This window comes from Pseudoliparis swirei, chromosome 24 (assembly GCF_029220125.1).
Source record: "Pseudoliparis swirei isolate HS2019 ecotype Mariana Trench chromosome 24, NWPU_hadal_v1, whole genome shotgun sequence".
Lineage (NCBI taxonomy): Eukaryota > Metazoa > Chordata > Actinopteri > Perciformes > Liparidae > Pseudoliparis > Pseudoliparis swirei.
In genome coordinates, this window is record NC_079411.1 from 17811392 (window position 1) to 17837374 (window position 25983).

The 25983-nt window shown below is 43.7% G+C and overlaps 1 protein-coding gene across 2 annotated transcripts in view; it reads left to right on the forward strand.

Moving 5' to 3' along the window:
* mast1a (microtubule associated serine/threonine kinase 1a) overlaps window positions 1-25983 on the forward strand; it is an 83077-nt gene that overhangs the window by 49937 nt on the left and 7157 nt on the right. For both annotated transcript variants that reach the window (XM_056408917.1, XM_056408918.1), the window contains exons 6-23: window positions 3656-3816; window positions 6882-6957; window positions 8571-8780; window positions 8876-8977; window positions 11640-11772; window positions 13054-13121; window positions 13269-13345; window positions 15450-15658; window positions 16111-16249; window positions 17246-17378; window positions 18320-18485; window positions 19203-19304; window positions 21035-21157; window positions 21342-21451; window positions 22815-22978; window positions 24720-24964; window positions 25122-25379; window positions 25467-25699. In XM_056408917.1, coding sequence (XP_056264892.1) covers window positions 3656-3816; window positions 6882-6957; window positions 8571-8780; window positions 8876-8977; window positions 11640-11772; window positions 13054-13121; window positions 13269-13345; window positions 15450-15658; window positions 16111-16249; window positions 17246-17378; window positions 18320-18485; window positions 19203-19304; window positions 21035-21157; window positions 21342-21451; window positions 22815-22978; window positions 24720-24964; window positions 25122-25379; window positions 25467-25699 — 2709 coding nt within the window. The remainder of the gene's footprint in view (window positions 1-3655; window positions 3817-6881; window positions 6958-8570; window positions 8781-8875; window positions 8978-11639; window positions 11773-13053; window positions 13122-13268; window positions 13346-15449; window positions 15659-16110; window positions 16250-17245; window positions 17379-18319; window positions 18486-19202; window positions 19305-21034; window positions 21158-21341; window positions 21452-22814; window positions 22979-24719; window positions 24965-25121; window positions 25380-25466; window positions 25700-25983) is intronic.

Sequence of the window (25983 nt, forward strand, 5' to 3'; positions counted from 1 at the left end):
GAGACACTGATCCTTGAACCTTGAGACACTGATTTCTTTAAGTTCTCTCTTTAGGAGGTCACAAGCGTTGCGATACCACAGACGTGGCAGCCGCAGCCTGTCCTTCATCTCTTGTGCAGACACGGCACCTTATGCTTTCTCAAATGAAGGATGGAGCTGACTAAGTGTGTCCTTGTAACACTAAACTTGTGGCTATCAAACACCAGCGAACACCAGAGTGGACATGCTTAGAAATGAGGGTTCCAAATGGGTTCTTCATGAAGGGTTCCTTCTGAAGAACCCATTTTTTTTAAAGAAAGGCTCTGTTAAGGGTTCTTTTTCACAATACGTGTTCCATTAAGAAAAATGTAACCTTTTTGTTTGGAAGAAGGCGTTCTTCAGAGATTGTTGAAAGCATGGCTGTTAAAAGAAAACCCTGCCTTCCCCCCAAAACAGAACCCAAAATAAACTGTTAACGTGAACCATGATTGTTGTGGGTCAGCCTTTTGAGGTTCTAGGTTAAAACCTTGGATTATAAAGGGTTCTTAGTAGAATCCCCGGAGTTGGTGAAACCCTTGGAATATGCAGGGTTCTAGGTATAATCCCCTGGGTGGGTTCTCGGTGAAACCCTTGGAGTATAAAGATTTATTGGCAGAACCCCCTGGGTGGGTTCTAAGTTAAACCAGTAGAAGGTGGAAAGGTTCTGGATAGTGCCTCCAGAGAGGCTTCTGGGGAGAACAGTTACATCATATAAGGGTTCTCTGTAGAACTTCTAATTAGGGTGTTCTTCACCGATGGTTCTAAGTGTAACCCTTTGTTCTACCAGGAACCTATGATTAAAAAACAACAAAGAACCCTGTCTGGTTCTAGTTAACACCTTTATGTCAAATAGGCCCCTGGTGACCGTTACGCTGGTTTCACAGAGAGATTCCTTCATGTTCCTCCTCGCCACAGCGTAACAAAAAAAATGAAATGAACACCCCAAAAAGTATGTGAAGTTATTTTCACCTATTGCTGAATTGATGACTCAGGTTTTTGCATCCTCTGCATGAATATGTTTCTCTCTCAAATGATTTGTTTGCATATATTTCCTCGCAATATATCAACGCGTGCACTCTGCTTGTAAATTCATGTTCTAAAATAGTTGCACGTTCCAACATGGTCTCGCTCCGCTTTGAGACAATTACACGCCACACTTTCAGCTAAATGCCACTCAAACACACACACACACACACACACACACGCCCCATGTTTTCCTTCTCTTTGTACTCGTCGCTGTGAGTCTCAGCTGATTATTTCCAAGCATTTTATCGCTGAAGAACATGCTACGCATGTAAACCCAAACTAAAAATAGCGCATCAGTTGCTAAGATATGATCGACCTGATTTAGGTATTGGCCTCTCTGGAAAAAGAAGAAGAAGTGGAGCAGGGATAATTTAAATGAAATGTAACACATTTCCTCCCTGTTCCAGTAACTATTTCTCCCTCCATTACTTTATCCCCAGAGCAGCGGAGATGGATGGATGGTGAAGAGGGACAACAGAGACAAATAAAAGAGAGTGTAGGTGGAAGTGAAACGTGTTTCGAAGCCAACAGCAGGAGAAAAAGAAAAAAAAACAATGTTCCCTTTTGTCTGAGTGAAGCCTAAGAGACTCACTCAGAGGATGAATGAACTCTGCCAAGGCCCATTTGGTAAATAGTCCATATGAGAAATGGACCTTAATGTGTAAGACGCTCAGGTGGAGGCGAGGTGTTGACTCATAATCCAACCCCATGTACACGCCCGTGCCATCTACAGACGCCAAGGCTTCCTCTGCGTCTTCGCCGCTCTTCACGCATCATTTTCTCTGACTGACTTCCTCCTAATGCACCGTCACAGCGGCGCATATAGAGAGACGCACAGCACACTGTAGGCGACTCATTGATCTCTTTTTACCGGTCGATGAGTTGGAAGATGGTCTTCTCAGTCTCACCATGCACCGCTCCGTCTCCTTCGCTCCTCGTCCCCCTCTTCCCGTCAGGTTTCAGCGCTCTGCTACTTCTTACACGGGCCATAACTCGCTTGATTAGTTGCAGCAGGACTCTTGCATACTGAACACAGCAGATGAAAGGAGGAGATGTGTGTGTGTGTGTGTGTGTTAAATGAAGATGTAGATAAGAAGCAAATTTATGCAGGAAAGTGGAGGTAACGCACGGATAGAAGGTGGAGGAAGCACGGAGAATAAAAAGGTGACGGGGGAAGGAAACAGTTGAATATCACGCACATCACGGTTCTAATTTCCCTTTTGCTGGATATTTGCGAGGTGATGAACTCTGCAGCGGATTGGGATGCTTTGACACTGCTTCACCGTGACGCCACAGCTCTACAGGGAGAACGCAACACGTCACATCACTCACAAGTTTTTATTTTGTTGATCTCAATCCAGCACCTCTTTACAATCAGTCTATCATTTTATTCAATTAATATGTGACACTGAAAATTCCTGTGTGCCGTGAATAAGCTCTATTTTATGTGTGTACAGTTTATTTCGGTTGCTTAATTTCCACTTTGCACACACACAAAAAATCTATGAAATGACCCCTCTCATCACAACCTTTATTATTAATTAATAATGAGATTAACAAACAGAAATGCAGACGCAAATAATGATTGAATTAGCTCAATAGAAGAAGAAAAAATGGGTTCTGCTGTAGAAAGGGCTCTGTTTACAAAAAAAAGACCCAAATACAGTTTTGGCGCAAGTGAGGAAGGATGCTTCCAACATGTTTATTTTTAGGCAAAACATAAAGAAACTTATTTCACATTCTTTTCTGCCATGTGGGATGAAATATGAAAACTAGAAATGGTCACTTTACACTCTAATTATTGTAATAGTACATATATGTGCAAATACAAACTATGGTCAAAAGATTACAGAATTGTTGAACCTGACTGACCAGCTACCGTCATCAGAACACTAACTGATGATGATGATGATGATGATTTTAGCTATGACAAAACCATCACATCCAGTGGCATTCACCTCAGTCCCCTTACCCTGTGTGTCTCCAGAGAGCTTCTTAATGGATTTTTAATTGGTTGACCGGACTGCATTCTCAACATGCTTTTCTACAGCTTGCAAGTGGCTGAGCCCTGAATGGAGCCTCTAATGGATTTTTACTGCAGAAATCGTTGTGTGGCCAAATCCAGCCATGGTGTCCCATTGGGAGACGTGTTCATTAAGTCTCACATTGATCCAGGCCCCCCCCCCCCCCCCTCCGAGGTTGCAGTCAACTTTTAGGTGGAGTGACTCGTTCATCCGTGCACTCTTTAGTCCACATCTTTCTGTTGTTTCCTCCTACACAAACTCCTTCTCAATATTTTTATTTTTTCTCCACCTCTCTTTTTCTTCCTTGTTCTTTTAAGTGAGTCGCTTTCTAGTTTCAGCTCTTTCCACCCACTCATAGTACACCATGTGCTTTCTTCTTCTCTTCCTTATTTTCCTTCTTCTCTTCTCTTCTCGTCACCACATCGATTAAGGTGCTCTTGCCATTTGGTATTGTTGTTGTCCTCCTCTCCATCACCGGACGTCTTACTAATAAAGTATTTATGTTGTTGCGGTTGAAGCTTTCCAAAGAGATGTAACAAAGAGCGGCGCACAGTTTAACCTTGTCTCCTTTCCACGTCTCTCTTCAGTCATCCAGCTCATCCCAGGAGCGTCTCCACCAGCTGCCTTTCCAGCCGACCATGGACGAGCTGCACTTCCTGTCCAAGCACTTTGGCAGCACCGAGAGCATCACGGATGACGACGGGGGCCGACGCTCACCGCACGTCCGCCCTCGCTCTCGAAGCCTCAGGTGAGAGAGAGAGCACGGCGGGTCATGGGCAAAAGACCGGTCGAGCGAATATATGGGAGCACCTTGGCATCCAGCCAACTTTTCCACACGCAATTCCTCCCTGAGAGGTACAAGATGGAACCACTAAGATGCTGGTTTCCTCTCGTAGCAGGAAGTAGCCCCCAGTCGCTGACTCAACAAAAACATGCTGATTTGTGGAGATTGTTTGAGGTGGAGAAAATAAACAAGGGCAATCAAAATTCATCATATCAAGCTTACATGAAAGGACATTAGGCTTCCCTCTAATATTATGAATGGGGAAATTACTGTGCAGGAACAACTTAAATCTGCCATTAAGGGGATGCAGAGGGCTCTCAATCATTTATTTAGAGCACAGGCCTTTGTCTTGTATAATTCACCTGCCATTGTGTATGCTCTATTATGTATTTGTCAGTGCTGTAACTGTTGGATGCTTCATTTTCTGCAGCTGCCATTTAATGTGAGGAGAGACTCTGTTCTTCAACTCCTTATTTAATTGAAGACGATATTTGTCTGTATCATTTGATTTCTAGATGAGGTTAATTAACAATTCAAACTTATTTCCGGCTATGCATGAGTGCATACTACTTCCTTCTTATTTCTCATCTTTCAGCTGTGTGCAGTTTATTATCATATATTAGCAAACTGTGAATAAGTATTCAGATCTTTTTAAGTGCCACACGATAAAATACTCCATTACAAGTAAGAGTACTGCAGAATTCACTAGTAGGCTGTTAAAATATATGCAACTAGCAAGATGTACTTGACTTGATTTTATTTGATATGGACATCACAATGACATTAGAATTTGCACAATAACTAGATGCATTGTGTTAAGTGTTTGTAGCAAAAACGCTAATTTACAACACCTGTCCACTTGCAACATATAATGTAATATATTACATTATATGTTGCAGTATAACTTACACGTTAGCTGCATTTTTACTTTGGAATAGATCAATGTGGAGCCATTGTTAACTAGTTATTGAAGAATAAGGATATTTAATGTCTTAGCCAACAAATCCCATAAAAAGACCGAAACCAATAATGAACAGACCAGACTCACATAGAGTAAATTTATCTGCGTTGCATTAACGCATTGCGGAAATAGCAAGCTAGCTAACTAGCATAGGCTACAGCTGGCTAGCTAGCTAGCTTCCTTTAATGCTACGTTCGTTACACAAAGAGAAAAACAAAGTTGTCATTCTTCTGGCGAAAGCACTGTGCTTTCTTACGCTATGACAAGAGTGTGTGGATGAAGCAGAAACTTTAAAAATGTTTTTCTGTAAGTCGGTTTATTTAGTTTATACTGCAGTTAGCACGCTATAATAGTCGCAATGGTGCACATAAAAATGGGCGCCGGCATGACCATCCTGCTACGTAGATTCGAACGGGAATTTCCGTTCTGTTTCTAATCTATTTCTATACCTCCACCACTATTATTTGATCAGTATCAGTCCCCCTCCAGATCTCTGAGCCTCTCCAGAGCTCAGAAGGTGAAGTCTCTGCTGTACGCTGCCTCCAACCACACCTATTATAGCCTCCCCCCTGGATGCAACATGCCCCCGCTGCATACAACGCGTCACTACTTATCAGTATTCAGTTTTCATGTTAACTCTCCAGCTGCTCATCCTGATGAAGATAATCTTGCTAACGGCCTCATAGTGTATAATCAATGCTATGATGAAACCATGTAGTTTTCATCATATCATGGTATGAATAATCATTACTGTCATTTGTTTGTTGTTGAAAAAAAAAAAAAAAAAGAACCATAATTAGATTTATTGTTTTATTTTATAGATAGATAAATATATATATCTATATACCAGTATAACCATATTTTGTATTGGTATTATTGAATTCTGGGTATCGTTGATATCGATATTTATGCTGTATATGTAATATATATAGATAATATAAGTATAGTATACAACAGACAGAGACAGAGACAGAGAGAGAAGAGGGATGAGGAATGAGGAGGCAAAAAGGCAAGTTAAAAAATGAATGACTTTGACTTAACTATATATTATGATATGATATGATTATATTACTATCATATATTGGCTGAGTCAGAGAGCTGAGCGGAGGACCTTTTGTTTTTTTAACTGTTTTTATTATTATTTTAGAGGTGTAATATAAATATGAGTGGTTCTTGGTTCTGTAGTTGTGGTTCTCAAAAAACGGTGGTGGAAAGTGTGGTGACAACAACAACAAAAAGTCACCTGCACCCCCAAGTCACCCCACCACAGTTTGTTTCACTGTACTTATGTATATTCAGTTTTCATATTAAGCTTCTCAGCAGCCGCTGCCCTAGATAATCTTGTGACTTCAGTTTACAGAATGCTTTTATTGTGTACCTTGACATACCCAGGGCCCTCAAGTTTTGAAGACAGGCAAGAGTGACATTTCCCATCAGCCCCCCCCCCCCCCCCCCTCCGGCAAGAGTGACATTTCGATCAGCAGAACTCCAGGGGAGCGCTTGATTCCTCCACGGTGAGGGCAGCGCGGCCAGCTCATGTTGGCGCGCTGCGGCACATTAAAACATTAAATAGCCGAGAGGTTTTTTCAGCGTGAGAAATACGATGTGTGGCGGGAGTGCGTGACTTAAGACCGAAATGCGTGAGTGTCACGCTCAATGCGTGACACTTGAGAGCCCTGCATACCTCTTTATTTCTTTTCTTCACATCTTTTCCACCAGAAATCTTCTCCCAATATGCTTTTGTGAATTCAGCGCTGTTTGAGTTAAGGGCTTTTAGATTTGTTTTTAAACCTGACAAATGTTTATTTTGTGTTGAGGAAAGTGTAAATGTGGATATATCTTTACCTGTCTGATGTCAGTATCCCATGCAGAGTGCACCGGATCTATTAAAGAAACTGAGTGTGCTGAATTTCAGATCGCTGGATTAGCATAATGTCCAGACAGGATGGACATGGAGGGGAAGCGGAGAATTATTCCTTCATTCAAGTGAAAAACACAGAGTTGCGTCTGATTTTTTCCGTCAGTGCTGTTTATCACTCTTCTGCTCTGTGTGTTTTTCTCTCTTCAGTCCAGGGCGCTCTCCATCCTGCTATGACAATGAAATGATGATGATGAACCATGTCTACAAGGAGCGATTCCCCAAGGTCAGTCTCACACAAACAAGAACATAAGTATAACCTATGCATCCGTGCACATGTCAAGTACGCACAAAGACAATATGCATGCAGTCAGTGGCCACTTCTTTTGCCTAATGACAAGGAATTTGTTCAGTATTTGTAACAGTGGGATTCAGAAATGTGTTCTGATGTCCAGAATAACAAGTAAACTATCGCTGACAATCAGAGGAGAGCTCCAGAAGAAAAGGTTGATCATACAGTACTTGCTAGCTGAAGTTATATATAGGAAGCGTAGGGACCCACTTTTTTAAAGATAACAAACCATCGCGACCCAATTGCCACCAAGCCTTGCCGACGCATCGCATGAGCGAATTTGTGCGTCAACAAACTTTCATGATAATATTCTCTTCCTTTTCCACATCCCTTTATATTACCTTGTAATTTTGAAAAGTCGTTAAAAACAATAAATAACAACTGTGTTTTATGCACTTGTTATTTAAATATTGACAAGTCTTACATACTTTAGTTGACAGGCTTATTTTTTACCAGAATTGTTTTTTTCTCTCTCATCAGCAAAATAAACAGAATGAACGCTAGCCTTTCAATGTCAAAAGCATATTGGCTACAATTATAAGAACTTGAGGTGTCCTGCAGCTATAAACCTTGAATAAAAGACGATGTGACAAATTTATACGACAACCTTCATGAAACCCCCCTGTTGGTCGCGACCCAGTCTTTTGAAATGACCGATGTATCCCATCTAACTGGAGTGTCCCAGGTTTTGACTCCCGACCACGGGGCCTTTGTTGTACCTCATACATCCTGATCCTGCTGTGCAACGCTGTCAGCTCTGTATCTCTTGTTACGATCAAAGAGGCTTACCGCTCTCCTCTGACCTCCGTCATAAAGACAGCTCTCGGTGGGAGGGCGGCCTCGGAGATTTGATTTCACCGCTCTCGGTGAGCCGTTGACACCGCAGTGTGTGAAAACTCCTGGAGGCCGTCCACGTCGGAGGTGCTTGACCTGACCTATGAGTCACTGATCATGAGCACAAAATCAATTATATCACATATTTTGCCAGTATGTATTCCAACCATGAGCTAAACTCCTTGAAGCCGCCTACGTGCGTTATATGCTGGGAGATAAACACACAACATGAGGTCTGATAGAAACTACTATTTAAGAGGAAGGAAATGTCACACACATGCACGCACCAGCACCATTATCATATGCTCATTCAAAGTAATGCATTGTGAAGCAGTGCTAACAAGGCTTCACACACATAATTGCACACGTGCAAGGACTGCGAACACTGCAACAACATTGCTGCATTCTTGCCACCATTATTATAAGGAGGTTAATTAGCAGTTGCATACCTGAAATAGTTGTTTACATGCATCAATTGACAGGTGTACAACACACACACACACACACACATGCCATGCAGTAGTCAAGATCTAGTAACCGTGGGGATGTCCCAATCAGAGCGCATCACAGATGGGATTGTGCTTCACGGCTGACGCATCAGCCTGCGATGACAGCTGTCGAGATACGTTGCCGATGTGTGGGCCGTAAAAAAAAGATACTGGCAACAAGATACGTAGCAACGGACTGTTAACCGCCATCTTGTATTCCCTTAGGCCACGGCTCAGATGGAGGAGAGGCTCGCAGAGTTCATCCACAACTACTGCCCGGAGAGTGTGCTGCCACTGGCCGACGGCGTCCTGAGCTTCATCCACCACCAGATAGCCGAGCTGTCCAGGGACTGCCTGACGAAGTCGCGCGAGGATCTCATCACCAGCGTCTACTTCTGTGAGCTGCAGGAGAACCTGGAGAAGCTGCTGGATGATGTGAGTCGCGGAGCGTTAACGTGAATCAGGTCATCAACACATGTCTGACTGACCCCACCTGTCCCTCTGTCTGCCTGTCTCTGCCTCGCTCTCAGGCATACGAGCGATCCGAGAATTCGGAGCTCACCTTCATCACCGAGCTGGTCAAAAAGCTCTTCATCATCATATCTCGTCCAGCCAGGCTCCTCGAGTGTTTGGTGAGTCACCATCTCCAAGATCCTTTTAATTCTCAATGTTTTGCTTCATCTGTGGGAAAAAGACTATTATTGTATTTTCCTATCTGGTTTGATGTTGGAACAGGGATATGAGATATAGGAGATTTATTCATACACTCATACAAGGAATGTACACTCCACGGCACGAAAACAACAATTTTAATAGTGCAATTGGACTCCATCCTGAAGTAGGATAATCGAGGGGTAGTGATGCTGAGGTCAGAGAAGGCAGAATCCCCCTGGAGCCCAGACACTGGAGATGATGGTGATGAAGGGAGAGCATCTGTTGCTGCCTTTTATACAGTATTATGTCCACAAATATTTCAGTTCACCATTTCAGCTGCTTGAACAAGAAGATGTCAACCCACCTTGTTTGTTCAAGAGTGATTAATATAGTCATTTGAGTTTTTTGAGCTGCCTTTATAAGAACTTGAATAGATTTCACTGGTCAATACCAAGGCGTCTGGGTGTTGTCTGTGTTTTTATCTTAGAGCTTTGAACCCTTTTCACAGTGGGTTCATCAAAGTTACCAGTAACATTTTTGTCGCCTGAAAACGTCACAGTCGCCGTTCGGTTGTACTTGGCTCCACCCTCTCGTGTCACTTCTGGTTGCAAAAGATGGCTACGGACAAAATTCCGAACTGAAGGCCTCAAAACCGCAGTCCACTTGCAGCCAGTCTGTGCTGCAAGTGAACCCTTTTATGAGCAGCAAGTCTCTGGTATGATTTCTCATTGAGTTGACTTGACACAGTAGATTAGATTAGATAGATTAGATATTACTTTATTCTTCGCCAGGGGGACATTTTGTAAAGCAGCAGCAAACATGTTTACAAATATATAATACAATAAAATAAAATAGCATGGCATACCAGGTACCAGGTTTTACTCTACCTCCTTTTTGCACTTGTTTTTAACCCCTTTGCATTCAGAAACGGCTGCGAAGGTGCACCTGCTTCCAGTAAATGTTGATTCTCCTTCAGCCTTCTTGATACATTGGATTTGAATGTGCGAATGTATTATGCAGCAGAGGTCATTGTTTTTTTTTTACAGCTGTGTCACCAGACACGCTGCACATCTCCGTAGCGGCAGAAGAGTATGAGCTCATCGCCGCAGGATATTTGTTAAACTTTACCCACATCTGCAAGATATTCTTTCCACCCCCGCTTCTTTGTCGATCTTCTCTGTAGCGCATCAAATCAGCTGGTAGACAGAGCCGCGTGCATCCTTGACATGGTGATACAATCAGAACAGAACTCACTTCAACTTACCAAGTAATAACCAGCCTCTCTGTATGCACGGCAGGCTCTGCCATACCTGGATAGCAGCTCACTGATTGATGGTCTCACGTGTTCTTCTCCGGCGTGGTACCTCCTCCAACCATCCCATGGCTCATCTTTCTGTTGCCAAGGCGACCGTCAGAGGAGGTCGATAGGGTCAGGCCGGATGCGGAGGGGACTTAAGATCCTCACCGCCTTTAGGTCAGAGAGGGGGAGACACGCACACAGATAAAATGTGGTCCGCGGGCTCCAGATTCATTTAGTATTCAAGTCAGCAGCAGGTTGTGATTTGGTGAAAATGTCACACAGACAGCAGGCTGTTAGCTGCGGGGATATTATCCTTGAGCGGAGCAAGCTATCAGAGAGGCAGGTTAATTCCCCCTCTCCCTGCTCTCCCTCTTTTTTTTCCCGGTTGAGGAGATCAGATATGAGAGAGCAGCGGAGGAAGGAAATGATCCCGGCTGCCCCCGGCTCTGCTTTCTAATCAAAATGTTATCCCACCAACAGGAATGAAACCGAATCCCACAGGACACCACAAAATACTGTTTTATTGGGGGGGGGGGGGGCGAGGGGATGCCGTTTCAAGAAAGCAATTTAAAGTTGTGAGGTGTATTAACACTGATTGGTTTTGTTTGACAGCCTCGTAGCACTGTTTCTCATGAGTGTGTGAAGTAACTTCCGTTTTGGTGATTATAAATTGGGCACACCTGGAATTACCGAAATACATTCATGGGATTAATATAAATTCAGTCATCACATTTTTTATTTATTTTTGCTGACGAGGACGTAAGTCATCATGGTTCATTAACCTGCTGTAAAAAATAATAATTAACGTGACATACCGTGGTACGTTCTCTTTTGATATGGCCACAACGTATCGTTGTTGACCGAAACTGGATTTTTTTTCCGCTGTTGCAGATATTTCTGTAGTAAGAAAAAATAAGATAACAATAATTTGGTATTGTTTAGAAAAGAAACTCAATACCTAAAAACGTTCCTCTTGATCTCAGATGAAAATGTGTTTGAGAGGATTAATGAAATCTTCCCACACATCAAACACTTCAGTCGTAGCAAGTGTTGATTTTTAAGTGGCAATCGCCTGGCGTTGACAGGGGCCTGTTCGACTTTCATGAGTTCACTTCCAGTGATGATGTGTCTTATGGCACTGGTGTTTAAAACCTACATGAAGGTGTTAAACCTCTGCCGCTGTGGACTTGGAAGCTATTTTCACATGCTGAAAGTTAAATGAGCAGCGATGACTTTCACTCTATTCTATTTGATTCCCGATGGTCTTCACCTGCGACGGTTTAAGCCTTATTTATATTGTAGCCTACTTTGGCTCTTAAATGTTTCCCCTCCATTGATAGGAGTTCAATCCTGAAGAGTTTTACCATCTGCTGGAGGCCGCAGAGGACCACGCCAAGGAGGGGCAACTGATGAAGGCAGATATCCCTCGATACATCATCAGCCAGTTGGGGTTGACCAGAGACCCGCTGGAGGGTAAGAGATGGAGAGAAAGTCTTCCTTTCCTTCTGTGAGACATTGGCTGCTTTCCTTCTTATATCTACAGAGCTAGGAATCAAAGTAATGGCCTTGAGATGAATTCAAACAAACAAACAAACCACACCAACACCAAAAACACTTAAAGGGTTAGTTTAACACATCCCACAGCTAACCAACTGACTACATGGCAACATCACATCCATTAGATGATCAAACTTAAATCATGACTATGCCCCACATTAGTGAAAGTGAGGAACTCAAAGAATAATGAAACATCTCCTCTATCCGTTCCTATAATGTAGAGATGCTTAGAGGCGATAAAGTAAGCAAGGCGGCAGTTGTCTTGTTGCATATGTCTCACTGTGTCACACTTTGACCTGCATTAAGCTATCGATCATATCGATCAGCTGCTCCGGTTGTTCGGCACCAGGATGTACGAGATGAGACTGGCCGGATCATTTGCTGGCTGGTGGCGCGGGGACATAGGCATCTTTCATTAATCATCGTGGCTCCCATTTCTTCTTCATATCTGCTCAGCCGCTCCCGGTTCCATCCATTAGGAGCTGTTCGTCAGCCGATGGGTGACCCTGAATGACTCCTCACAATGAACATCGGCCATTTGTATTTCTTAATCCATGATGAATGCGCGCCTGCCAAGCCTTTCTCGTCTCATCTCTGCTAATAATGTGCCACTTGGTATCTCGATCTTGCACCGACACCGCCATTGCATACGGACGCACGAGCGCACGCACACACACGCCGCCGATGGCACACTTTCGCACATCCTTTTCTCGGCTCCTCACAGAGGCCGCTGTCAAGATCGGTTGTTTTTAGCGAGTTTTCAAGAGTGTACAAGTGTCAGCTCAGTGAGTTTTATTATACATGAAGCTAATATCCACAGAGCGACTTCGCAAACACTCTGCTGAGTTAATTATCAGTCATTTATTTCTCTGCTTGGACAAAACGGTGCTGTAATCAGTGTGTCCCAGCAGCTGTCACATACAAGAGTGAAGGAACACTGGACATTAGCCGCCGGTGCTGCTCGGGGAAGGAGAAGGTACAAAGTGAAGTGGCACGGACCACTGAAGGAGGCAAGACAAATTAAAAGGAAGATGCTTTCTGAGCTTTTTTTCTTCTGTGATCCGACACGTTTGTCCCTTCATCCGTTTTGTTTCAGATGTGAATGTTCTTCTGTTATCGGCTCACAGCGGTGTTTTGGCTTGAAGCGTTTCATTTTGGACTCCAGGTCTGCTCGTTAACTAACTCGTCTCTCAACAGACATCAGCGGCCTCGACAGCTACGACAGTGAGGGTCCACACACTCCAGAGGCCGATGACTTGGCAGAGGTGAGTAGCAAACAAACACCGACGGCTCTGTGGTCACATGCAATAGGATTGCACACAGAAAAGACACACACAGAGACGTTAAATCATCAAAGACACAACGACATTTTAATGGTTGATTTTAATTATGATTTAAAATTGTGTCACCAGGGGAAAGGGAGAACCATCAAGCCACCGAGTGAAGAAGATTTTCAGAGCATCAAGCTGATCAGCAATGGGGCTTATGGGTAAGCGATGGATTGAAAGGTCTCTGACTCCTCATAGAAATGATATCGAGAACCAATCTAGATGTAAGCTCTATGATTTGTTTTCAAGGTCAACAATCTGCTTTCATGCTCAGTGTCATAGGGCTCCACGAAGAACTGATAATGAGATGCAACACAATAGTGGAGCCTGGAATGACGCTATCCCGATAATACCACTGCTACTAGAAAATCGACGCTATGATGATAATCGTAGAAGATGTTTCTAAAACAATTCAGATTCAGTGTTCAGTCAGTCGGGAACCAAAGATATGCTTCCTTAGTGCACGATCACACCAGACGCGACTTTTAAAAGCGCAGCCGCTTCAAAAACGCATTGGCAAAAACGCGCCGGGCAAAACAGCGTGGTGCGCCTGTGGAGCGGACCTGCGTACGCAACCAACGTTCACGATATTTTTTTTAAAAAGAAAGGAAAGAGTACGGCGAATACCACCATCTATTCCGTGAATTGTGTCTCGATGACGAGCGCTTTCAGCTGCACTTCCGACTGAGCAGGAGTCAGTTTGAGTCGTGTTTAGATTTAGAATTATAAAGCTCTTCGTAATTAAATACCGCTGTCTCGTCGGGAAGACAGGAAGGAAAGCCCGCCTCTTGCTTGATCCGATTGGCTGCCTTGGCCGAGTGTGACATTGATGAGCGGTGCGCCTCGCGCTTAAAGTTGAAAATATTAACTTTGAAGCGCGCCTGAAAAAACGCTAGAAAAACGCACCGCGCGGCATTTATAAGGCGCGTCTGAAAGGCCATACCATACCATAGGGAATCAATGGTTTTGCGAGCAACGCGTTTTGAAAGTCGCCTCTGGTGTGATCGAGCCCTAAATACGTTAACGCTGTAGTCGGTAGATAATATTTTGACTGTCACTGTAGCCGGTCCGTAGTACACGAGACAGATGAAGTGTGAAAAGAATCGGGGTCCTTTGAGAAGAAGGTGTTCTCCAATTGCTGTGTTTGGTTTTTAACATGGTCACTAACTTTATCATTTCCCAGCTAATCAGTGCAGTGAACTATGTCCTGAAAAACATCTGAGGTTGGAGATAGGTAATAAAATTGCAAAATCTTGATTCATGTTCGATCAGCGCTGCCAAGACTTTCTTATTGCTCTTCTTTTTGTTTGCCATGGTGGCATCTTGCACACTGAAACAGAAAGGTATGTTGAAAGACATTCTTATCAAATGTTAACTGATTATCAGAACGATGCTGTGTATTGTTTAGCGAGAAAATTAATGAAGTAGATTTTTTTACATATACAACGCACCTTATTATTTACATGAAGCATTTAGTCGGTTAGATGAGGAAGTCTTGAGGATGAAGACAAAGGCCAACATCAGGGTAAACGTCTGCCAGAGGCTGCATCAATTATTTATTTTATATTACACACACTCAGATGTTTTGACCTGAGATTATATCATTGTGTGCATATAACATTGTGATTGATTTCCTATTTTTCCTGATCTGATGTGAGGTCCTGGGACAGGGATGTTGTATGTGTACAGATTGTAAAGCCCACTGAGGAAAAATCGTAATTTGTGATATTGGGCTGTATAAGAAAAACTGAATTTAATTTAATATTATTAAGTGTTTTTATGTGTTACATTTTTCATGTTTGAGTTATGATATTTGAGCCATGGTCATTTAGAGCAGTCGTGAATGATCTCTGGCCTCCGGAGTCGACTTATTGAGGCGTCGTTGGGCAAGACGCTGAACCCCAAATTGCTGAGTGTGCGCATGTTGAATGTTTATCGCTCCTTGTGTGGAAGCCTCCGACACCAGCGCATGAATGAGTGCTTGTGCTGAGAAGCACTTTGAGTGGTCACTAAGAACACTCGAGACAGATCGTATATATATTTCGCGCAACAAAGAAGAAGAAAAATAATAATAAATCCTCCTGGCATGGAGAAGAGGCACTTAAAGTGTGCTGTTCAACTTACAGGCAATCACTGGGGGTTTCAACACTGCAACGTGCGGTCTCTGAATGTTCCCACCTCTGACCTCACACCCTGATTTCTTTCCTCCACCTTGGCACCATCAGTCCCTTCAGGTTTCACTCTTCTGTCTCACCTTCTCTCCAGTGCCGTCTACCTGGTGCGACACAGGGAGATGCGTCAGCGCTTTGCCATGAAAAAGATCAACAAGCAGAATCTGATCCTGAGGAACCAGATCCAGCAGGCGTTCGTGGAGAGGGACATCCTCACCTTCGCGGAGAATCCGTTTGTCGTCTCCATGTTCTGCTCCTTTGAGACGCGGAGACATCTGTGCATGGTCATGGAATATGTCGAGGGTGAGGGAATCCGACTCGGTTTGATTGCACACTCTGTTTTATGATTCACGAGACCGCTCTTGAGGCGGCGATTCTCTTCTTCTGTTTGCCCTTCCCTTTTTCCGTGGCAGGCGTCTGAGGAAATGTTAGATTGGGTTTATGTCGGTCGCACTTCATTTATTTAGATAAAAGGGTCAGCTGGTCTCCTGAACCACCACTAATTATTTTGTCCGCTCACATTCAGGAAAAATGTAAGTCATGTGATGGAGACGAGACTCGTATTTCATTATCACAATGATTCTCCACCATGAAAGTCGAACAAGGGCAGCCGTTTCAAAACATTGAGGCGGTCCTTGGCAACGGCAGCTTTCTCACACTGAGGCATGATGGGTAGTTTGAGTGACTCGTGTGATGACATGAATAAATCCACTCACACACTCAGACCCTAACTTGTGGTGTTCCTGTGTTCTCAGGTGGTGACTGTGCCACTTTGCTGAAGAACATCGGGGCTCTGCCTGTGGAGCTGGCGAGGATGTACTTCGCTGAGACAGTTTTAGCCCTGGAATACCTGCACAACTATGGCATCGTCCATAGAGACCTCAAACCTGACAAGTGAGTGTTTACAGCTGCACCAGTCTAATTAAAAGAAATAATATCAATCACTCAACACAACCTGCCGAGCACCAAACAGCAGACAGTTATCAGCGAGCTGGTGAACAAAGTGGAGCTTCTGCTAAAGAGCAGGCGGCATCCCTTTCGGGCCTGAAAAGTGAAGCCAACAGGAAAGTGCCTTAAATCTGCATTCTTTCTAACGGCCAGCAGGCGGTGGGGCGGGGGGGGCGGCGGGCGGCAACTCGTGTGGTTGCAACAATGAGTAGAATGAGAATATGTACCCTACTTCTCACTTGATTTATTACCTCAGTGAACATTGTAACATTGAGTTTATTGGGGAATAGAATATCTATTAATGCTGTTTTTAAATGATTGTCTGGTGTCCAGTCCACGAGAACTATTTGGTATACTCCCTTGAAATATAACAATATATATATATATATGAAGTATTCATGGGATCTAATGTAGCTGTCATGACATGGGTAATACTGGTAAAAGTCTTTGTTTTTAAGTTGAGGAGATTTAATGGACATTTTGCCTGCTGGCTACAGTTACTAACGGGCCACAACAGTCTGAATGCCTCGGTTGCCACAGAGAAGGCAAGACCTTACCCCCCCCCCCCCCCCCTTCTCGGGTCTGCTCCAGTGCCTCTTCTTGCTTCCCTGCACTGAGCTTGGTTAGTGTCAGTTCATTTCTGCTAGCACACTGACGCAGACAGAGAAATTCACCGAAAAATACTCCAGGGGTGAGGGTCCATCTCGGCCTCGATGTTTGGTTTCTTTGTGCATTCGTCTGCAGCGCGCTGCTCTCACGGGTCCATATCTACACTTAAGCACCCCCCTCCTCGGCATGTTGTGCAGGACCTGCGATCCACAACAGTAAATGACAATCTGTGACCACGACACAGCTTTTTTTTTTTAAACCACATAGTCTATTTATATGTGGCTTTTATTGCACTGCGCCAGAATCTAATGTCTGTTTTCTCCCTCCAAACAGTCTACTGATCACCTCCATGGGGCACATCAAGCTTACAGACTTTGGCCTGTCGAAGATGGGTCTAATGAGCCTCACCACCAACCTGTACGAGGGACACATTGAAAAAGATGCCAGAGAGTTCCTGGACAAGCAGGTAGGGCACCTGTAACCGAGCAGCAGCGTGTCTCGTAAATTCTAACAGGACAGCAGCACCTTCCCTTTCACATTTTAAAGCAGAATGGTGGCATTTAATCAGCGACCGTTGAACGAGGTGTTTGTGATAGTAAGAGGGGATGTTTGGCAGGCGAGGCATTCGCGGCATCTTTTTGGTCTCCTCCGGCCATGTGCACCATCCTGCCAAGTCCTCTGGCAGAAACAAGGATCCTCAAATGATGACACTGCGCTTCCTGCGTGTTCAGAATTTGTGAATCATTAATCATCTCCATCTCCATCAGAACAACCGCTTTTAGCAATTATACTTATTGTTTATGTTTAGAATTAAATCAGTCAGCTCTTCTGGCTTGAAGCGGGCATCTGCTTTTCTGCCGGTAATCAACTCACATCTGTGGATGAAACAGACCAGAGACTCTGTGTTGCTCATCCACTCACTCATGATGTCATATGAAGTGCACATATGCTTTGTGTTCACTTTCAGATCTCCTGAACAATATGTGTGATTATCAGAGATGAGCATGTCCTAAATGTGGAGGTGAATGGTTTCCATTCTACGACCTCTGAGGTTAAATGATTTGTGATTTGGATGAAGTGACTCTAAAAGTCCCCTTCCTCCTCTCATTACTTCATTTGAATGTCAGACGTTTCAATGAAGTAGAAGACATCTTGTGCTATTGCACATTCTTAATTTTAGTGGAAATACGATATAAAAAACAAACTATTATACAAAGCAGAGCATTTTTACATGTCTTACATCATATTTGAAGGGGCCATTTAGAAAATACTTGGGGAAAATGGACCATGGTGTTATTTGGTTACAGTGGGATTTTGTTAAGCATCTCCAACCCATCTTTCTTTCTCTCTCCGTTCCTCTCTTTTTCCTCCGTCGGTCTCCCCCGCCTCGCCATCACGATTACTCAGGTGTGTGGTACTCCGGAGTACATCGCTCCCGAGGTGATTCTCCGTCAGGGCTATGGAAAGCCGGTGGACTGGTGGGCCATGGGCATCATCCTCTATGAGTTCCTGGTGGGCTGCGTGCCGTTCTTTGGAGACACTCCGGAGGAGCTGTTTGGGCAAGTCATCACAGGTAAGACTAGAATGGGCACTCGGTAGAGCGCATACCTTCGCATATCACAAGATTGGCCATTGAATTATGAACATGTTGGCATTAGTTGCATGCCAATTGGATAAAAATTGACCGTGCTATGGTAAAAAGAAGATTTTGACCTATCCATGACCTTGACCTTGACCTTTGACCCGATTGATCCCAAAATCTAATCAAATGGTCCCCGGATAATAACCAATCATCCCACCAAATTTCATGCGATTCGGTTTAAAACTTTTTTTGTTATGCGAATAACACGCATACAAATAAATAAATAAATAAATACACGGCGATCAAAACATAACCTTCCGCATTTTCAATGCGAAGGTAAAAATAGTGCTGCTCTATTTGTGAAGACACCCACAGACTGCAGCAAAGGCATCACAGTGTCTTTCCATTCCATTGGGTTTCTGGGTTATTGTCTTTGCTTAAAGTAAGTGTGTCAAAATAAGTTTCCTACACCATTTTAATACACCCACAAAGTTTAGAAAAGTAAGCTTTAATGATGAATAAAGTGTTCGTCCATGCATCTCAAGCATGTGATGAAATCTGTTTTCTATAGTGCACCGACATGCCACTATTAAAAGCAATTCTGCAGTAGTTTGGACCAATATAGGATTCATTATTTGTTTTATATTTCAAAAATAAGTCAGTCTTCCTCGTAACACGACCTTCTGCTCTCTGTTTTTCGTCTGTCAGACAATATAGTTTGGCCAGATGGTGATGACGCCTTACCTGCGGATGCCCAGGACCTCATCTCTGCCCTGCTGCAGACCAACCCTCTGATGAGGTTGGGTACAGGTACTGACTTTTACATTTACTTGATATCAGAGCTCTGATCTGCACTTATTTTCCATTGATATTAATTCATTACAATGCCGGTAACGAAGATTTGTCTAAAGAAGCATTCAAGCTGCCGGTGTTGTCTGAGCACATCCACCGTCTCTCTCTCTCTCTCTCGCTCTCTCTCATGAACTGACTACACAGCAGCACGGTGGCGCAGTGGTTAGCACTGTCGCCTCACAGCAAGAAGGTCCTGGGTTCGAATCCCGGTCGTCCCGTTCCAGGTCCTTTCTGTGTGGAGTTTGCATGTTCTCCTCGTGTCTGCGTGGGTTTCCTCCGGGTACTCCGGTTTCCCCCACCATCATAAAGACATGCACCGCAGCCTCACCCCGGTTCGTATGGATGTGAATGAGTGTTGGTGGTGGTCGGAGGGGCCGTAGGCGCTGATTGGCTGCCACGCTTCCGTCAGTCTGCCCCAGGGCAGCTGTGGCTACTGATGTAGCTTACCACCACCGGGATGACTGTGTGTGTGACTACTGGACTCTGTAAAGCGACTTCGGGATGTCGGCATGCCTTGAGAAGCGCTATATAAAATAAATGATTATTATTATTATTATTATTACACACACATTATGCTGCTTCTATATCTCTGTGTAAATGTGTTGATTGCAATTAATCCTGACCTTGGCCATTATCGCACGGTAGAAGACCCAATGCGAGCATCAAGGCTTGAGCATTACGTAGCATTTTACAAGTGGTTTTCTTCATCTACTCCTCCGGTATTTCATCCAAATCACTTTATTCCAAATGTGTTATTTAAAATGTCGCCCTAAATAAGAAATATTTAACTTACAAGATCCTGTAAAAAACATTAAACTCTGTGCTCCTCGGCACAGAATCCACTGTCAAATCAAAGGCCTCAGCCAGGCCGTCGATTTAAAAATGGTTTGTGGACATCATATTTTTTAGACATCATAGAAAACATATAATTTCATTTGACTTCATTTTTCAAAACACTAATTGAATTCTATTTAAGTAGAATTTTTGTCTGTATTATTATGTATGTTATGTTATTTATTACTTATTTTATTGAAGGATTGTATTAATCTAGTTGCGGTAGTTATTTCATGCTAGTTTGACTACTATAACTGCTAATTCTGTTGTATTACATCTTTTTATTACGTCTTTTCTGTTTTCACAATAGTTCTTTCTTATATATAGGATGTAGAACCTCAATTTTCTTTTAAACTAAATTCAACTTTTTTTAATGATTTATGTCATTATGGCTGTGTTCACAGTGAATTATTGGCAAATCCAACAGACATGGAGCTCACCATTGCCATTTACTTATTCAGTAAATGTCTTGAAGTTAGGCACAAAGTTCCACCTGGACTCAACGTTGAACTGATTAGAATATGAGGTCAAAGGTTACTGAGATGCACAACACTGGTAGTCGGAGGCGAACAACCACAAGGCGTAAATTCTTGTTTTGAAACACCTTATTTTGATTTGCACAAACATTAATAATAAGTCTGGATAAAAATCCAGCTAGTGAAAATATCTGAAATAACTCAGAATAAATAAAGAATAAAAGCAAATGCAGTATTCTCTCTCCTCTCGCTCTGTTTTGGTCTCCACCAACTAAATATACAAAATATCTGTCTCTTCCGCTGTTAATCGCTCAACGATGCTGGAAAGCTTGTTGTGTTTTGAATGAGGCCGACCGGCTGCGCTGTGTGTGCCACCAGGCGGAGCGTTTGAGGTGAAGCAGCACCCGTTCTTCACAGAGCTGGACTGGAACAGTTTGCTGCGACAGAAGGCCGAGTTCATCCCTCACCTGGAATCGGAGGAGGACACCAGCTACTTTGACAGTAGGTTCCTCGGGTCCAGGAGCCTGCAGTCCCATGCGGCTGTAGCACGAGTAGTACAATCATTTCATGACACGGCTCCACTCAGAAATGCAGTTCTAATGTTGAACGGACAATTTCATCTGCTCTCTCTCTCTGTCTCTCCCCTCCCTCCCTCCCTCCCTCCCTCTCTCTCGCCCCCTGCCAGCCCGCTCAGATCGGTATCACCACATCAATACGTACGACGAGGATGACACCAATGACGACGAGCCGGTGGAGATCAGACAGTTCTCCTCCTGCTCTCCTCGCTTCAGCAAGGTTTGACTTTCTCTCTTTCTTTCTCTCCTCTGTCGTCTCTCTCTTACTCTCTGGCTTTTCCTTTCTTTCCAGCTTGTCAACATGTTTAGTTTCTCACTTAACACTTTTGTAATAACAAGTCGCATTCTAACTATATTATTCACACCGTACTATGACATCCCACTTATATATTATGACATGTCACACCATAATATGACTCACTAAACACACTAGACTAGGAACATTTTCACTATATTGGGAATACTATGACAACGCACTGTTAAAGCCAAACATTTGTCCTTTCTCCTACAGCTCATGTTATTTATAAATACACCATATAAACTTCATGATATGAGACATGCGCTTGTTTTTGCGACAGTCAGATCTTTGCTGAAAAAATAATGAGCTGGTAGCATCCCCAGCGACTTGGATGCAGGGAAGGCCGAGCCCTCCATCCCCGTCCTCGTTCCTCTCTGTTAATGACGTGTGTTTGATGACCCAGACAATCTTTATATGGCCACGTCTCTTTTAATTATTAATAACAAGCCTCTATTAATTTAGAGCTGTGACTCTCTCTCTCCCAGAGTGCCAGCGTGTTCTTCCGTTCACTCCTCAGAAAATCCAAAGTGCCTCATTGAAGGGCTCAATTTCGATTAAATTTGAGATGTTTTTTGAAGTTACGGTTGAGGGCTGTTGAATTGCCTCTCAAGCGAAGCCTCTGCTGAATACACACACACACACACACACACATTGGGGTTTTCTTACAACCCGACTGAAACTACAATAGATACAAGAGGGAGAAAGGAGAATAACTAATAGTTAATCAAATAAATAAAATAGAACAGTACATCAGAAAAGGGCGTTTTAATAAAAAAGGGTGTGAACATTTCTTATCAGATCCATGTGCAGTGTAGCAGGACATTATGTTCTCAAGCCATAGATGATGTGTGGTTGGGACGGCTTCTTCCCATGTCAGTACAGCTGCCCTTCTAACTGGAAGAGTGGCAAAAGCCAGGGCAGTTTCATTATAATGTATTAATGTACACCTGCGATGATTAGCTCAATCATCCATTATAGAAAATTATGCAATTCTTATGTGAAAAAGGAAAAAAATTCCCTGGTTTCGGCTTTTCGATTCATAAAAGACCCATAAGTAGTAGTACTACCTAATACCTGCAAACATACTTTTGATGAATGAAATAGATGGACTCTCCCGTCGGTCAGACATACAGGTTTATGTTCAAAGCATTCTTGGACGCAACGCACCACAAACGTCCTCTCGGCTCCCCGCGCAGCTCTACACATCTTCTATCTATCTCCTCAGAGCTATTAATAACTGCTAACAGCCCAAATGAAGATTGATCTGACTGTGTCCCCCCTGCAGGTGTACAGCAGCATGGAGCATCTGTCTCAGCTGGAGCAGAAAGCTTCGAACTGTGTGTCCCATCAGGAGCACAAGGGCCCGCGGGAGGACAAGGTGACCAAGAGAGAGAGCCTGGGCAGCTTCAGCATGAGAGACAAGAGCTGGAGGACCGGATCCCCCGAGATGTGAGTGGTGGGCCTTATTGAATGAAGGATCGTAGAGGCACGTGTGTAAATGAGGTGGGGGGACTTGTGCTTTCTGTCGCACAGACCAGTTATGACACCTCTTTAAAAAGAACTCTGTGTTCGCAAACACTTAGTCAACAACAGGCTCCAGATCTCTGCAAAGTTTGTGAAGTTGAATTGGACCAATGTGTATCTGATGTGTTACTTTTGATTGAATATGCGAATGTGGTCGCTTTGCTCTCTCAAATCCACTGCGCCACTTTTCCAATTGAGATACACAAAAGGATCATTCCTGGTAATTCTAAAACTATTGAACACAGGTGCTTTAATGTGACTGTATTTCAACCCTCGATAGTTAACTTGCAGTTATAATCCGTACGACTCGGATAATCAGAACACATTGGATTGAAAATGAGACCTAACATTACTTTGAATGAAGGCTTTTAGTTGTTCAGCCCTTCTAAATGCAAATAAAACTAGAACGGGCACTCGGTAGAGCGCATACCTTCGCATATCACAAGATTGGGCATTGAATTATGAACATTTTGGCATTAGTTGCATGCCAATTGGATAAAAATTGACAGCGCTATGGTAAAAAGAAGATTTTGACCTTTTCATGACCTTGACCTTTGACCCGATTGATCCCAAAATCTAATCAAATGGTCCCCGGATAATAACCAATCATCCCACCAAATTTCATGCGATTCAGTTTAATACTTTTTGTGTTATGCGAGTAACACGCATACAAATAAATAAATACACGGCGATCAAAACATAACCTTCCGCATTTTCAATGCGAAGGTAATGACTCTGACCCTGAGATCGAGATTCATTAAACATAATTCTGCTCTGTTGCTTTCGCTATTTGTTCTATGAGGCAGCTCACAAAAAGTCCAGGCTACATATTATTACCTGACACATTTCCAACTGAGCGCACACAGCAGAGGCTGGATGCCATTATTTCATAACTCCATTTCACCTCAATCTTTAGGAGGCATGCGACTGGGTTTCAATCTCTCTACATTCACATGTTAAATCGAATCATTCATTTAAATATATTCTGCATTCATAGTGGTTTGAAAATGTTATCCAGTGAAGGTGGCTCATCACTTTTTACCTTTCACATTGGACTTTTTCCTGAGAATTATCAGCATCTCACCAGCTATGATTACTGTTTGGCTACAGCTCATTACATTCATTCATTTCTTGAGCTTGTAAACCCCAAAAAGTTATTTTTACATTCAGTGTTACTCACCAAAACTTTTACTCACCTTTTTTTTGTGTGAATATAATGGACATATAATAGTTGATATGAATCTGCTGTATGGACAGTGTGAGAGGAATATGCTGAGATTCAGTATGCACAGCAGAACAGCCGTTACAGGAGGCAGTGCCTGGAGAAGTGGGCGGTGTGGTGGGGGCGTTGTCACCTCGGTACAGAGGGGAACCCGGTCTGCCTCAGGGGATCGAGAAAAAAACGTTTTTAAAACCCTCTCAACAAGTTTTTTTTTATCGGGAAAATGATGAATAGCCGAACATTTCCACCTCCAGAATGAATTACTTTGTCGTTCACTTTTCGTCCAAACCAATCATCGGGTCAACATGTGTTTAATAGTTTTATTAATGACATATTACAAATAACATTCCCACCAGATGGGACGATGGGTTCTAACTTCTCACTGAGAGGACGCTGTTTGCATTCTCTGATCCGACTCGGTTGTCCGTGTCCTTTCTCTTGCAGGAAGCGCCTCTCTTGTTCAGAGTCCCTCTACACGGAGGGGGATGCGAGCCCTCCCCTCGGCGCTCGCCGGCGCTTCTCAGCACTGATGGACACGCACCGCTATGCCTCACCGCTAGACGCCGAGCCTGACTTCCTATCCCGCCAGGCACCCTTGAGGGTCCGTGGAACCTCCCTGGACGGGACCAGCATCCCCTCGCCGAGCCTCCTGGAGCAGAGGAGCGGTCTGAAGGAGCTTAACGGAGCAGGTGTGTTAGCAGGGGGAAAGAGATGATAAAGCAGCCTGCAATACCTCATTAGATGACTAAGTCACTGGCAGCTGGACAGCCCATTGCATTACTATTTTCTTCATGCTACTTTACACTAAAGCAACTATAATTTCTCCATGACTCTACATCCTCACAGACAAGTCCCCGAGACATGGAGAGACACCGGGAGTCACTGCGCCGATCGCCGTGCTAACCCCAGGTCCTGCAGTAGCCGGTCGGGATGTGATGACCCCTCTGTACGACCCACTGGGGGCCCGGACCACCAATGACCTGGTCCTCCGCAGGGCGCACCACCAGCAGTTGTCCGGCGACAGCGAGAAACGCACCTCCAGAGCTGGAAACAAGGTCATCAAGTCGGCCTCTGCCACGGCCCTGTCTGTCATCATACCGTCAGGTGGGCGTCGCAGGGAGAAAACAGAAATTAAATCCTAAGAGTAGTTTTATGGCGCGCTAATACGATACATCCCTCGTTTCTCTCCAGTGGAGCAGCACGGCGGTTTCTCTCCGCTGGCCAGCCCCATGTCGCCCCACTCATTGTCCTCCAACCCCTCGTCCCGGGACTCTTCGCCCAGCAGAGACTTTTGCCCAACAGTCAGCGCACTGCGCTCTCCCATCATCATCCATCGCTCTGGAAAGAAATACGGCTTCACTCTCAGGGCCATCAGGGTCTACATTGGGGACAGTGACATCTACAGCGTGCATCACATTGTTTGGGTAAAAAACTTGGAGCAGCGGGTCGTGAGGTCTGTGAACTGAGAGAAGGTTTTTCCTGGGACCGAAGTTCTTCTGAAGTTGATTGATTTGGGTTCAAATTTCGCCATTTAAATATGTTATTTCTCCTCCCCTTGCAGTTGTTCTATATTAACAAACATTATTAATATTACAGAGAAAATAAAGGGAAAATAGTTCATGCTTTCCTCCAATCTGAGTCTTAATCTTAATCGTATCAAAGTGCTCAGTCTTATTTCTTTTATTAATTGTGGGAGATTCATCGAATG